The sequence below is a fragment of the Tasmannia lanceolata genome, unplaced genomic scaffold, assembly GCF_043159265.1.
Source record: "Tasmannia lanceolata isolate RefF3 unplaced genomic scaffold, GAP_Taslan_0.1 ptg000013l, whole genome shotgun sequence".
Taxonomy (NCBI): Eukaryota; Viridiplantae; Streptophyta; class Magnoliopsida; order Canellales; family Winteraceae; genus Tasmannia; species Tasmannia lanceolata.
In genome coordinates, this window is record NW_027518690.1 from 21,730,892 (window position 1) to 21,743,797 (window position 12,906).

General features: G+C 39.9%; 2 protein-coding genes across 3 annotated transcripts; both read right to left on the minus strand.

Annotated features, from left to right (window-relative positions):
- Positions 1-1,744: 1,744 nt before the first annotated feature.
- Positions 1,745-4,161, minus strand: LOC143890899 (uncharacterized). 2 transcript variants are annotated; one of them, XM_077395582.1, is made up of 2 exons: positions 3,905-4,161; positions 1,745-3,767 (listed from the first exon to the last, which is right to left on the minus strand). In XM_077395582.1, exon 2 carries the CDS (start codon positions 3,702-3,704, stop codon positions 1,878-1,880), a length of 1,827 nt encoding a protein of 608 aa, XP_077251697.1. In that variant the 5' UTR covers positions 3,705-3,767; positions 3,905-4,161; the 3' UTR covers positions 1,745-1,877. The 2 variants fall into 2 exon arrangements, with proteins under 2 accessions (XP_077251697.1, XP_077251698.1); XM_077395583.1 differs by having other exon boundaries at positions 1,745-2,873; positions 3,276-4,161.
- Positions 4,162-8,582: 4,421 nt separating this feature from the next.
- On the minus strand, positions 8,583-10,457 carry LOC143890900 (uncharacterized). The gene is made up of 3 exons (XM_077395584.1): positions 10,120-10,457; positions 9,476-9,813; positions 8,583-9,384 (listed from the first exon to the last, which is right to left on the minus strand). The coding sequence occupies exons 1-3, from the start codon at positions 10,316-10,318 to the stop codon at positions 8,785-8,787; spliced, it is 1,137 nt and encodes a 378-aa protein (XP_077251699.1). The 5' UTR covers positions 10,319-10,457; the 3' UTR covers positions 8,583-8,784.
- Between the last annotated feature and the right edge of the window lie 2,449 nt (positions 10,458-12,906).

Sequence of the window (12,906 nt, forward strand, 5' to 3'; positions counted from 1 at the left end):
CAGTCATAGATACACTGTAGCTGGGTGTCCCAAGTAATGAAAAGGGGCGCATTTATCATTATCCTTTTCAAAATCTTAGTGTTATGTTCTTTTTTTGTATTTTTTTTCCTGTTTTTGTCCTAGGCCAACCTGGCCCAATTTTGAAAAGACTGGTTAGATGAGTTGGGCTAGGGTTCACAGATTTTGTGGCAGGTTGGATTAGGGTACCCATGGCTCAGGTTGGGTTGGGTTAGGGTTGGGAATGCTACCTTGGGTTGAGCTAATGTTTGCATCAACCCGACCCAACCAGCTAATATTTGCGGTGGATCTTCCTAATGAATGTGGATTGTTGTATTTTGTGAATCGAAGTCTCTTGAAATCTAATTAGATTGCAATAAGCAGCTAACAGGTGATGGCATGGTTGTAATCTCATTTGGTTGTTATTTTGGGAATGAGGCTTGTTTTTGCTTTGCTTGCATTCCATGGGTTGGAAAATGACTAGGCGTGGAGAAAAGAGTAAAGATTCGGTTAGCCTACAGGAAAAATATGTCTAGGCTGTGTAGGGGTACAACTCGGGTCTGGTTGGGTGGGGTTGAGGTCAACCCAAACCCGATCTGAGGAACCATTTACTCAACCCTAACCCGAATCGAGTTCCAACCTGAGGTTCCACCTGACCTGACCCGAGGAACCCTTTTTTCTCAACTCGACCCGACCCGAGTTCAACCTGAGTTTTTAAGCTTGCGAAAATAAAAATTAATAAAAAAATGTCGGGTTTCACTAGGTTCGGGTTTCTCAAGCCGAACCCGACCTCAACTCAAGTTGGGTTGGGAAAACTCAACCCGACCCGACCTGACCTTTTTTCCGGGTTGAACCCGATCCGAGTTGCACCCCTGGCTGTAGAGATCGAAAATGCTGGTATGCCAACTGAATGGGCCTGTTTAATTGCGTCCCCTAGGTAGAAAGTGAAAACCGGACAGATTGTGGCATCATAATTTGCACTAATACTAAAACAAAATTCCATATAAAATAGATTGCATGAAAAAAATGAGAAAAACAGGTTGGAATTTTGGGTAAACAGACCTAAAATCATAACACCATCTCCAATGCTTTAGAGCCAAATCTAAAGAAGCCTTATCCTTGCACTCTCTAAAACCTAGAGATCGATTCACAAATTTCTTGTTGGTATGTAAGTTGGGTTTGGCGGGGACTATATTTAAGAAAGGAAATCATCATCCCTATGCTTGAGACACTGGAAGGGAAGACACTAGATAGGGAAACAAAAGAGCTCAAATTTAAATACATTTTATTGTGCCGAAGTGTATCTATGAAGGGTATTTCTATAACATAAAATCTCGGGGAGTGACAAATCGACTCCGATGTATCTTAAATTGACCCCTATGTGTCTCTCTCTCTCGATTTATCACTGCCCAAAATCTTTTATCAAAACTGTTCTTTCTCCTTTAGGGCTAGGATCGAGGCCCTTGCGAAGCTTGGAGAAGGAAAATCCGGAAAAATAAGTTCTTTAAGAGGGGATGAGCTGGGCAGGTCGGTCGGCATGATGATAAATTCGGCCCCCCTCTAGTCTCCACTCGTCTCCTTTTTTACGTTGTGAAGCCCAAAACACAACCATACTGATATGAACTTTGTTTAGAGATCTGTAGCTCACACCCAAAACAGAGTATCGGAAAAGAAAAATGGAGAGACCGTTCAGAGAAGGAAAAATAAGAACACAGAAGAGAAGAGATGAGAGAAGAAGAAGAGCAAGGAGACAAAAGATATTTTTCATTCATACCTTTTCTGCTAGGGCTTACTCCCTTAAATAGGAATATGTTCCCTTTTACAACTAATTACAATTGAAATTGCATTTAACAGATAACTACCAACTAAGGACTCTATTATTACTTAAGCTGGTTCATTACATAGTCTCCCATCCACATGGGTTTACGCTGGGCCCTTCTTTGTATGTTATCCACTTGATCCCCATTCATTTCTTCTATTCCCTGATTTGATTCTGGTTCACTTGTCAACCCTTGATGTAAGGATCTATCATTGCCGACCCCATGAAGAATAACCTTGTCCTCAAGGTTCAAAGCGGAAAACTCCAATTGCAGCTCATGTAGATTCTCCCACGTTGTGTCTTCTGGCAATAGTCCGTGCCACTGAACTAAGACTTGTTGAATTGGTTTGTCATTGTTTAGGACAGTTCTCTCACCCACAATTGTTAACGAGGAGATGAGCGGTTGATTGTTAATACTCAAAGTAGGCAACTGACACACAGCTTGGGGTGGAGGTCCATAATATGGTTTAAGCAATGATATATGAAAAACAGGGAGAATTTGACTTCCTTCAGGCAACGTCAATTTGTAAGAACCCTTCCTGATTGTAGCTTTAATTTCATATGGCCCATAGTACTTTTTACTACGCTTTTGGAAGGTTCGACGAACCAGGAAATGTTGTCTGTAAGGTTGGAACTGTAACAAAACCCAACTACCCACCTCCAATTGCTTGTCAAGACGTTTCTGATCCGCTAGACAGCTCATTCTCGCTTGAGATTGATGTAAAGTATACTTGAGGCGGATTAAAATCTGATCACGTTGTGGAAGGTCGTCCTCCCCTGCTTCAATGGAAGAAGAGCCTGAATTGTACAATGGTATTGTAGGAGGCTTTCTTCCGTAGAGTGCCTCGAACATTGTTCTTAGGCATTTCTTTGAATGAGCAAATGCCTTTTGAGCTTCAGAACTCCACGGAAAAGCGTCTTTTTGTAAAAGGTCCGTGAGAGGGGAGGCTACAGTAGCATAATGACGAATAAATTGACGGTAGTATCCTGTCAGGCCGACGAATCCGCACAAGTGTTTCAAAGAGGAGGGCCATGTCCAATGTTGCATGGCTTGAACCTTATCAGGATCAGATTGTAAGCCAAGGCCAGATAACAAATGTCCCAAATAGTCAAGCATATTTTGGCAAAATTGACATTTAGACAATTTGGCAAACAGTTTGTGAGCGGATGAACATTCCAGAACAGCTCGTAGTTCCTCTAACCATTGAATGCCCAAAATAACATCAGCCCCTTTTATAGGTAGGAGGACTAAATCAAATTGGAATTCAGGTGTTTGGAGATTGAGTTTGACATCAAGGCATTTTTTAGGACAAAGTAATGATTCCCCGTTTCCAATTAAAACTCTGAATGGAGTGGGTGGTACTATTGGCAATTTAATTATTTTTGCAACTTGGTCCTTCACAAAATTGTGAGTTGAACCATTATCGATCAAAACATGGAGGGAATGGTTAGTGCTTACCCTTGTGAGAGGTATAGTACTTGGATTTTGTTGACCGACGAGTGCGGGGAAGCTGATTTCCGCTGGTTTATCCCCCAAAGTTTCAGTTGAAGTGTCCTCTAAAATTTCATCATTATCATCCTCCATGAGGCAATCAGGGTTCTCATCAATGGCTTCTAAATGATATAGACGTGTACGACAATCATGCCCCGTAATGAGAATGGGTTTCTGATGTAGCGGAATGGTTTCTGCCGATGAGTCACCTGAAGAAGTCTCCTCACTGGTTGGACGATGAAGCAGGGTTGCCTGTGATTGGAGCTGAAGTTGTTTGAGCATAGCAACCAGTTCGCCATGTTGTTGCGATTGGAGGAGTCGGAACTCATTGATTTGTTGTTGGTATTGGTTAAAGTGCTCGTCGATCTGCACTTGAGACGGCGTATTGTCGGCCATTGATGCAAACGAAGGTTCGAAGGCTCAATGAAAGCGCCAATGATATGAACTTTGTTTAGAGATCTGTAGCTCACACCCAAAACAGAGTATCGGAAAAGAGAAATGGAAAGACCGTTCAGAGAAGGAAAAATAAGAACACAGAAGAGAAGAGATGAGAGAAGAAGAAGAGCAAGGAGACAAAAGATATTTTTCATTCATACCTTTTCTGCTAGGGCTTACTCCCTTAAATAGGAATATGTTCCCTTTTACAACTAATTACAATTGAAATTGCATTTAACAGATAACTACCAACTAAGGACTCTATTATTATTTAAGCTGGTTCATTACATAGTCTCCCATCCACATGGGTTTACGCTGGGCCCTTCTTTGTATGTTATCCACTTGATCCCCATTCATTTCTTCTATTTCCTGATTTGATTCTGGTTCACTTGTCAACCCTTGATGTAAGGATCTATCACATACTCTCTCTCTCTCTCATTGTATTTTAAAAAAAAATACACACCTATGTACATACACTGTTTAAAGTACATTTTAAAAAACAACTCACTTTAGGCCCACCTTGTTAAAAGATCCAAACTGTTCATTTGCTGGGCCTAGATATAAAATAGGCCATGTCCATAAATTCATCTCTATATGATGATGCGAACCTTCCAATCTGAAGATGGACTGCTACATATATAAAACTCTTTAGTTAGTATCATCCTATGGAGATTATTTTTGGGGAGAGGTCTATTTATGTTGAGATCCAACACATGAACGGTTTGGATCTTTGAAGGTGTTAGTACATAGGTGCATAAGTGCACGCACACCGTATTTTTTTAAAAAGTATACCCACATGCACGTCAATGCTGACACTATATACAATAGGACCCATATGAAACATGAGAGGAGATGCTGATTTTCCTGGTATGTCCTATTTACATTGGGCCCTAGCAACTGAATAGATCTTTGAACCAGGTGACTCTCACTCTATTTTAAAAAAAAATGTGTCCACTTACACACGGATACCATATAAAGTGTATATTTATTTTAAAAAGCTCACTTGGGTCCACCTTGTTCATAGATCCAATCCATTCATTTGTTGGGTGGGACCCAAAGTAAATTGGCCTTTCCCTCAAATTAATCAAAATAATCTTGCCCAACAAATGAACCGTTTGAATCTTTCAAAAGTGAGCCCTAATATATGTACATCCATATATGTATTTTTTAAGGGTTTTGCTACGTGTACATTCCATGTTTGTTAAGGTACATTTGAATTTTAATTTTGCAATCATTTTACATATATATATATTTTTAGACCTCTACCAATGTTTTGATAAAAGTCTCGAGATATGAGTAAAATTAAGTTTCCATTGCACCTTAACCGTTGTACACATAAGGGACTCGTTAACAAAACATGTTTAGGTCACTTGTCAGCAAAACATGATTAGCAAAAACCGTTTCTTAAAAGAGAGGGCGGATTTATTAGTGCCCTTTACTTTCATTTCCCAAAGTAGTATTATCTCGATTGCTACCAAGTGTTTAGTTCGTGGCCCCACTGTAATAGCCCACATGATCATCTAGGATCCGAAACTATGGTGTAAGCCTCTTTACTCCAGTATTTTTCAACATGTATGGTATGACCCACAATGTAGGATGATCCAAACTGTCCATTCGATTGGAAACAACGTAGATAGTTTATGCCCAAAAAATGATTTCCAGAGGATATCGTAGCCCTCCGATCTATAGGGCTCTGTTCACTTGTTTTCCCGGGAAAGGAAAGGAAAGGAAAGGAAAGGAATCTGATGTGGCAAAATGGAAAGGAAAGGAAAAGAAACTGTGATTTTCCCACGCTTTCTCGCTGTTCACTTGCCCAGAAAGGGAGGGAAAATATGCAGGAAAGTTATTTTCTCGCTGTTCACTTGCCCAGAAAGCAAGGGAAAATATGGGTTATATGGGTTTAAATTAGTTAAATAATGTAAGATATGATGGCTTTCTTTTGAGATAAGAGATTCTTCTATTATATTTGTATCTATAAACCCGGTTGGTTTATTGGACTCTAAATTAAACATAAATTGGAGTCCAATAATCAATTATGAACTCACATTAGGTTCTCAAAATCCAAAACCAATAGGGCCTCTACGTTATCTCAAAATCCAAAACAAAAAAAGGGCCTAAATGTTGTGTACAGACCAATTGATCCAGATTACCACTGACTAACATGCCAAATTATGAATTTTCGGGATTGATTTTGGATTTGTGGGCTTCAATGATCAAACAAAATGCCTGATCTAGTTGTATATCCATCACAATTTGATTGAACGTCAAAAGTAGGATAGATACTGTATAGATTGCGATTAAGAGGTTGTCACAGAGCCTTTTTTCTCAACAACATACTACACTCTAGTCCTTGTTGGTCTAAAGAGCTGGTTTTTGATACCCAAGAAGACATAACCAATTCATTCAACAAAATTTGGGGTATATGGCATTGAATAGTCCCATTAATGTACCCAAACTTCAGCTTTCCACAGAAGAGACAGAGCGACCTCCCAAATTTTAAAAGATCATTCCATGTGCATGATACCCAAGACATCTAGTCCTTGTTGGTATATGGCATTGAAATGCATAATGCAAAAAAACACCATCTTGTCCTTGTTGGTCTAAAGCTGGTTTTTGTGATACCCAAGACATAACCAATTCATTAGTACCCAAACTTCAGTTTCCCACAGAAGAGACAGAGCGACCTCCCAAATTTTAAAATATTATTCCATAATACAAGTAGAATTGTGCAAGAAACTTCCTTGATAGCAACTAAGTATTGTGCATTGAAATAATGAGATATCCAGTATATTGCATAATCCAGTTAAATCTTCAAGCTTATGCAGGGTTACCATGGTTACCTACTGTAAGATCCATGGTTACCTAATGAGATATCCAGTATATTATTCTCCTGTAGTTTGAGATATCCATGGTTACCTACTGTAAAAATCATCGAGGGATCTTGAGTTCCTTAGAAACGTAAAAACACTAGAAGGAACAGTAAACTATTCTTATATATGATATGACTGTAAAAAATGAAAAATAACATGAAGATTGGCTGACCATCAACATGAATCATCTTCATCCTTACCATAATTCGAATGTATATAGGTGGTCCCACAACATTGCTAAGCATACCAAATATTGTCTGAACAGGTCACCCATTTGATGTTCCACAGTAAAAGGTTTCAAAAGTTTTCATATGCAAAACAAAATGTTCAGTATATTATTCTCTGTAGTTGATGAGGGGAAACCTTTTTGTATTTTCAAGGAGAATAATATACTGAAAATCTGAGCCTATGTAGCAGCCCTCTCATGAAACATGCCGTTCCACGAAAATGCTTTCTGCGATGGTCCCTATAAAATCCCTACCAAAAAACACCACCAAACGCAGAACATTCACCAGAATGTGTATAAGAAACAAAAAAATGATATTGGAATGTATTAAAACTTATGTCATTGTTTACATGAAAAAAATACGACCTCGACTATGAAAATAGAGTTGCCTGATCTGCAGCATAATAATTTCATCTACAAAAATTGAAGGGCTACATCCAATCTGACCAAATAATGGAATTTGATGAAGGAATTTTGAAGGAGCATATATCTCTAAATATGATGTAAATTATACGCTCCAAACAGGGATTTGCACACTTCTCTACTACCCCTTGCTGCAGCCTTTCCTGAAAAGTAATTACCAGAAAAGTACAGAAAAACACGACTAAATACAAAATATTTGAACGTAATCAAATATAATTCTTGATTTCTTCGTGGATTTCAATGGCTACAAAAGCAGAACAAAACATTCTGCGTATCTTTCCTGTCTAACCCCCATCCTTCTCATCTGTGGCAGAATCAAGATTCTTCTGCCACTCAAAAGACCCACAACAAATGTTTTAAAAAAAAAATGTAGCTGATCTGCATAGTCACAGAAAATGCTAATGTGAGGCTTAGGCACAAAAAGCGCAAGAAAGGAAATGCAAGGACAGGAAGTAAACATAGAAAGTAAGGTACAATAAGGGCATGTTTGGCTACCATGAATTTCTTTTCGTGATAAATCTGCATCTCCAAGTGGAGATGAGATGAAGTGGCTAAAAATAAGGAAAGAAAAACATGAAACTAGTGTCTCCAAGTGATAGAAGAGGCTAAAAATTAGGAAAAAAAACTCTACTGAAAAACTCTACTCAAAATACAATTGACTTTTTCCTCATTTTTGGCCACTTCCCATGCTAATCTCCATCGTGTACTGTCAAATCCCTCTCCTTCTCCCCCTGCCCTACTCTCACCACTCGGAGATACATATTTATAATGAAAAAAAATTCTCAAATCCCTCTCTCACCACTCGGAGATACGGATTTATCATGAAAAAAAATTCCTGGCTGACAGACATTGCCTAAGACTCAAAGCGTCAAGGAATCCTGAGATGCCAAAATGGGAGTGGTACTAGTAGTAGACCAATGTGTCCAAGGCTAGAATGTGATCATGCCTTTAGCCATATAAATTGATGGTCATTGTGCTGTACCAATAAACAGATGCTTCATGTTTAACAAAATTTATATGAGCAAAGTAAATATCGTCAGAAACAGGACACTCCAAATACAATCTCAACTTCAAGAGCCATATGCAAGTTAGTCAGTTCATAGTAAGGACTTTTGCTCACATTTTTCCTAAAATTGTTCTTTCAGAAACCATTTAGAATATGTGAATATTGAATACCTTTCCAGGTCTTATTCCTTCTTCCTGCATCTTGCCAAATAAAAGGGATGCTTCTTGAATTTTACCTGCAAAATAAGCAAATAATAGTTGCAATAACAAATGATAGGTAAAGAACATTTACTTAGATCTCAAGCAAGGTTTTTCATTCACAAGCTTTATAAGATAACATACAAAAACTATTGATGCAATCAAACCCATACATAATTTAGTCCATCAAACCCATACCAACAAACCCATCAAACCCATACATAAGTTAGTCCATCAAACCCATCACATGGTTAGTTCAAATATAAACGGTTCAACAAAAAGACCCAACCACCAAAAAACATCGACCGAAAAAATGAACTCATAACTGCGTAGGCAAGCGCCGCATAATGCGCCCCAACATCGAAACGCGGTCCATATTGTCCAAAGAAAGGAATGCCTCAGCTTCCTTGTGACGCCCGTGTAGGTACACATAAGCATCAAGGAGGTCATCTCTGGGGAAACCACCAATGTTCAGCACCGCATCTTTAAGGTCAGGGAGGCTGTGCACCTCACCAGTAGAAATTATGGCATCAGCAACCCTATTAATGCTGGAAGACACAACTTGCAACTCCGATAGAAGTGCAGCATTAGGACGCTTCCTTGACTTCTTCCCACCAGTAGCAGAAGTTGGGCCCCTGATAGGAGAGGAGTCACTATAGCCCATGGATGCATCTGCGGCAGGTGTAGATGAAGAAGGTCTAGCACGTGGCGGAGTACGGAGGAAGCTGTCGTCCATATCATCGACCCCAACCGGTAGGGTCGATGAAGAACCAGCCGGTGTTTCCTGCGTCGCTTGAGTGGGGGCCGCTCTCCTATCTCTCACCTCCTCTCCACGTGCATAATCATCATCGCATACAGCTTTCATCTCTTCGTAGAGTGGATATCGTTTCGAAAAGAACCTCTGGTTTTCTGGATGCATCTGCAAACAATAATTGTCATTGTCACGCTTCCTTGATTTAAACACATAACTTATAAATGACTCGCAGTGATATACGATAAAAATTTATTACCTTCAAGTAATCATTCTTAACTTCTTCGTCAACCGATATCTTGCACAAGGTTTCATCCCAGCCAAAGCCACTGAGATTAATAATGGAGTTCAGAGTCCTGTAGGTTGTCTTGAGTGTCTTTAACCGATTCTTGACATTATCTTTAGTCAAGGTCTTCTTCAGGACATCAGACACTTCATGCGCAACAGCATTGTAAGCGCACTCCTTGAACCCGGCACCAGTCTTTTGCCCTTCAGCTATCTGATTCTTAAGGGCTGCTAAAAGAACCCCATCCATAGCTCCATTCCACGCGACATTCGACTTCTTTTCCGTCGTACCTGCAGTTGTTGCCATCTCGCCTGCAACTTTCCAAAAACATTCATATAAAAAATATTCACTCAAAGAAGTATAGATAACCAGTACTAATGCAAACATAGAAGTAACATTAACCCATGAACCAATACTAATGCAAACATAGAAATTACATAAATCTCAACAAAGCAAGGAATATAAGCTACGGTTCCAGCAAACTACACATCGAAATTATGAAATCCACATCCAAACACAGGTGGTGCACAACTATTGCGACCATGTCATTTCCTAACGACGACGTGCTTCGAAATCATTCCACATTTGATTCATGATTGCGGTTCGAATGTTACGACCTTCCCTTATATCCTCGGCCCTGGTCATAGGAGGAGGAGGAACAGGTCCTTCTTCCTCCTCTTCCTCCTCAGCTACAAGCGATGCCAGCTCATCGTCAACATCCTGAATGTAGGAGTCGTCAGGCATCTCCCTCCTAATGTGGTTGTGGACGCAGCAACAGGCCAACACTATGTCGATCTGCTTGGAATATGAATACATGGGTGCTGAATTTAATATGCTGAATCGCTTCTTCAAGACACCAAAAGTTCGCTCGATTACATTCCTGGCTGAAGAATGCCTTTGATTATACAACTCCTCGGCTTTCCTAGGTCTGCGCCCTCTAATCTGATTGAGATGGTAACCAATACTTCGGATTGGAGTTATAAAATGGGACAGACACGGATACCCGGCATCACTAAGGTAAAACTTTCCTACAATGAAACAAAGGATTACAATTAAATTAGCTAAGTACTACAGAAACTGCATCAATACAAACAGTCTAATAAGCTAATTATTACCTGGCAAAATGGGAATCCCGTTCGGCTTTGATATAGCAGATGCTAACACCCGTGAGTCCGATGCCGACCCCTCCCACCCACAAAGGACGTAGGTAAACTTTAGGTCAAAGTCGCAACAGGCTAACACATTTTGGGATGGGAAGTGCTTACGACAAATATATCTTTTTTGAATATCCTCAGATACTTTTGCATGAATGTGGGTCCCGTCAATTGCACCAATACAATCCTATAATAAGGACATTCAAATGTCAACCTGAATTAACAACCTTCAGTCGAAATGCGTAGCTATCGTAAACGTACCTTAAAGTAAGGCATAAAATTAGGATTATCAAGGATTGCCCGTGGTGTCTCCCTTGATGGACGTACTATGAACATGTCTTGTAGGATGAGAACAGCGTCGAGAACCTTATTAAAATACTTTGAAACAGTAGCCCCTGACCTTCTTGTGGTTGCCCTAACTGTACGATTCCTTTCATTGTGTGCAATGACAGTTAAGAAAATAGCCACCTGTTCCTCAACAGTGCACTGAATTGTGTCTTTCAACAATGTTGTGCTTCTGAAAAGGCCCACGAAGGAGCGGAAGCACCGAACATCCATTCGAAGAAGAGCAACACAATGGTTCTCTGCGTGCGTGATACGTCTAACAAAGGTCCTACGGGTTAAGTACCCGCTTTCGTAAGGGGTTCTTGTAATATTCTGCTCAAGGTATAGTCGAACCCTAAGCGTAACTGCCGCCGCTGCAGATATTACTATAGCTGCAGCTCGAAGGATCAACATCCGCCTATCTGCTGGTTGACGAGGCATGATGGTAACCCTACCAAATACTAAAACAAATAACATTTAGGATAATAACACAACCGGCAAAGACACCATAACCACAGTCACAACCATCGAAACAAAACTCCTACAGCCACCACCAACTACCAAAGCACCAACAAGCAACCACAACCACCGTAACACCAAACAACATCATCCACAAAAATATATCCCCTACCCTGATCAGCACCTCAGATCCACCCCAAAAAAATACATCCCCAACCCACATTAGCACCTCAAATCCACCACAAAAAATGCATCCCCAACCCACATCACCAACAACCAAATTTTTTTTTCACATTTAATGCTACCGCATAAACAACACGTACATACTATCACAAAAAAGAAAAAAAATCTATATGAAGCCATTGTAGACAGAAAAATAGCATAAAAATGAAGAGAAAAGGGAAGAAAGGCGATCTGAACCGTAATACCCAAATAAAAGCTGACAAATTAAAGCTTTTAGACAATCCATTGCAAACAAAATGCCCCCAAAATTAGCCATAACAACCAAATCCGAACCCTAAAACCCAAATACACTAACAACCACTAACACATGCATACCAAAACAGCCATACACCAACAACAACCGTAGAACCGAGGGAGAGGGGGTTCTCCAGATCCGAACCCTAAAACAGGGAAGAAAAGGGATCTGAACCCTAAAAAACCTAAATAAAAGCTTTCTCAACACTAACACTGATATTTCCATGAAAAAAATATTAGTGCAGATCAGAACTTCTCGAGGATAGTTGGAAGAAAAAAGGCCAAAATCCCTCAATAAAAATGAAAAACGAAGAAGGAATGCAGAGATTCAGTAAAAAAAATGAAAAAATGAGGGAGAGGGAGGAGATATCTGAACCCTACCAACGTTTGACCACAAAAAAATACGAAAAAATCTCGAATAAAATGAAAAACCGAGAGGGAATGGGGAGTTTGGGCGAAAAAAATTAGAAAATGAGAGTAAGGAAGAAGAGCACTAACCTTTGTAGTGTTCGCCGGTGGTGGAGCTCGCCGGAGAAGACGATGTTGCCGGCGGGTTCGTCGAGGGTTTCGTCGAATGAGGGTTTCGAGAGGAGAGAGCCACAGCGATGAGAAAAAAGAAAATTTTCCCGTGCACGATTGTCTTGGCTTTTCCCACTGTTTTTGCAAGATTTCACGGGAAAGGGGAATCGGGATTTAGAGGGAAAATCTATTTACCACATCATTTTCTTGATTTTCCACATGGGTTTTTCGATTTTGACGGGAAATCAAACGAACGGCAAAAAGCAAGAATCGCGAGAAAATATTTCCTATTTTTCTTTCCTCTCATCTCTCGAGAAGGCAAGTGAACAGAGCCTAGAGGAACTACATATTATGGAAACCTATATATCATAAAGGTTGGGAACATCCTTGTAAATCATTATTGAGTCTCAACTTATTTTACGTTGTGGCCTATGAAATGGACGGTTTGGATCATCCTATGATGTTGGGCAT